At 47.0% G+C, this 2,209-nt stretch overlaps 1 protein-coding gene across 1 annotated transcript in view; it reads left to right on the forward strand.

Moving 5' to 3' along the window:
- Positions 1-1,440: 1,440 nt before the first annotated feature.
- The window catches only part of LOC109046321 (nuclear pore complex protein Nup54-like), a gene marked incomplete at its 5' end in the record, with an annotated part of 7,272 nt that continues 6,503 nt past the window's right edge, over positions 1,441-2,209 (forward strand). The window contains one exon of the mRNA XM_042711547.1: positions 1,441-1,649. Within this exon, the coding sequence (XP_042567481.1) occupies positions 1,441-1,649 (209 nt within the window). The remainder of the gene's footprint in view (positions 1,650-2,209) is intronic.

Genomic DNA, 2,209 nt, shown 5'->3' on the forward strand with positions numbered 1-2,209 from the left:
TAGGACAGTATGTGTGAGCAGATCAGGTTGAGCATCTGGTGAATGTCTTTCAGCTCAGTGGTTGGGACTTGTGCTGGTGTGGGGTTTCTGCTCACTGTCTGGGCGTAGCTGAGGTTGCCAGGGCTCTGCTGCATGTGCTGGGTGGGGAGTGTAGGCAGGAGAGGCTGTGCTCTGGTCTGTTGACTGTGGATGAGTGATCGCAGGCTTTGATCAGGGGCTGGACGAGGATACTTTGTTTTTGAGGGGGGTCTTTGGCCTGCTTCTGGTGATGTACGGGTTGTTTCCCGGTCTGGTTGGGTTCTGCCTAGTTCTGCTTCTTCTGGGAGTGGTGTGGATGCTATGGTTTAGTGCAACATCTTTTAGTGTCTTTGCAAAGGCAGGAACAGTTACTCTGTACAGGTGGACGTGGTCGTAGACAGGGGCATCGCACCCGTGGGGGATGTGGGTGTTTTAACACCACACACTTTTTCACCGGTGAGAGGGTTCAACACCCACACTTTTTCTGCAGTTTTTCCACAGTTTTGCACAAACGCCTAACTACAGTCACATCTCTGTTTCTCTGGCTGCTCTGTGTCTGCACTCGCTGCGGCTGCCTCCTCTCCCCCTCCCTCTCAAACAAGACACCGGCTTTGAGTGTGACCGGCTGATGATTGGGCTGATGTTCTGCCTTAAGTCCCGCCACTGCCTGGTGTGTTAGATTTATCGGTCAGCTCGTGCTGAGGAGGCGTATATCTGGAGTTTTTAACAAAAATAATTTCCCCCTGGGATTATTAAAGTATTTCTGATTCTGATTCTTTAGCAAGTCTACTGTTGTGTATTTGCACAACAGAGTTTTGACTTATTTTCCGTGTGTTCCGAGTGTGTTTTACTTACTAGGTATCTAGTATCACTCATTTAAATGGGAAGCTTTTATATCTTGTATGTTATACATTTTGTACCCCTCTGTCACTGTATTCATTGTTTTATTGTTAATAAACAAACCACATCCATCCCCACACTTTTGAAAAGCTTGCTACGCCCCTGGTCCTAGAGGCATGTGAGGTCCAGGGAGGGGTGATGTGTCAGGTGTATGCGAGGTTGGAGTGCACAGGCTCTGGAGAGGTTTGCATTCACCCGCTGAATTGTATCTGAGTGGAAGTCCTTCCGTGGCCAGTGTGGAGATGGTGATTTTTGCACTTGGAAAGGTGGTTGTGGCTTTTTCAGCCACCCTCAGTAGTGCTGTCGCCACTCTTTCCTCTTGTTTTTTGCTCTCAGGTCTTTGTGCCAGTGTGAATTATTATGTGGTTTGGTGACCCAAGTTTTTCCACGTCCAGCAATGTGAGGGCACTATGGGTGTTTGGGCACCAGAGTTTGGCCACTCTGTGTTTCACTCACTCACTCACTCTCTCTCTCTCTCTCTCTCTCTCTCTCTTTTTTTTTTTTTTTTTTTTCTCTGTCTGTTCGTCTGTGTCTCTCTCTCAGGCGGTGGGCTACAGCTGTGTTCCTGATGTGAAGGATGAGGATGGTTTAGTGGCTCTTGCTCTCAATAAAATGGGAGATGAAGCTGATGTTCGCTCTCAGCAGCAGCAGCTGGTCGAAACGATGCACAAAGTTCTGGGAGGAAATCCGACTCTTTCCGTGGAGGGAGTGCGAGCGCTGCCCGATGACCAGTGAGACTCATTTCTGCCTCCAGCCTTTCTTCAAACTCTGATTTTAAATACAGTCATTAAACAAAACACCAATGCCTGTTTCGTTCTGCATGAGCTGCTCCTTCACACCGAACACTTTCCTGCTCTTCACAGAAAATTAAAAGTTATCCCGGGAAGACTTTCCCAGATCTTGGTCATAAAATATGAAGTGGTTTTGAGAGAGGCTCGTTTGCTGTGTCTCGTTTCAAAGGCTGTGCCTCCCATCAGTCGTTGTATGTTACCTCCAAACATGACCTCCGGAGAACACAGCCTTCAGAACAACACAGCAATTAAGAGCTATTTACAGACTTGATCATCATGAACTTGTAGGCTGAAAACCTACAGACTGTGAGCCTCAACTGATTGCGGCCCTCAGATCACGGGAACAAGCTGAAACCTCACTGAACAGAGACTCAGTTAATTTACTAATAACAGTAGAACATCTATAATAAAACTCAACCACAAGCATGTGATTTAATTATAACTGTGATCTTGAAATGTTCTGTGTGAAAGTGTCTGAGAGCCGCTGCTGTGTGGTATAA

Source organism: Cyprinus carpio, chromosome A21, assembly GCF_018340385.1.
Source record: "Cyprinus carpio isolate SPL01 chromosome A21, ASM1834038v1, whole genome shotgun sequence".
Lineage (NCBI taxonomy): Eukaryota > Metazoa > Chordata > Actinopteri > Cypriniformes > Cyprinidae > Cyprinus > Cyprinus carpio.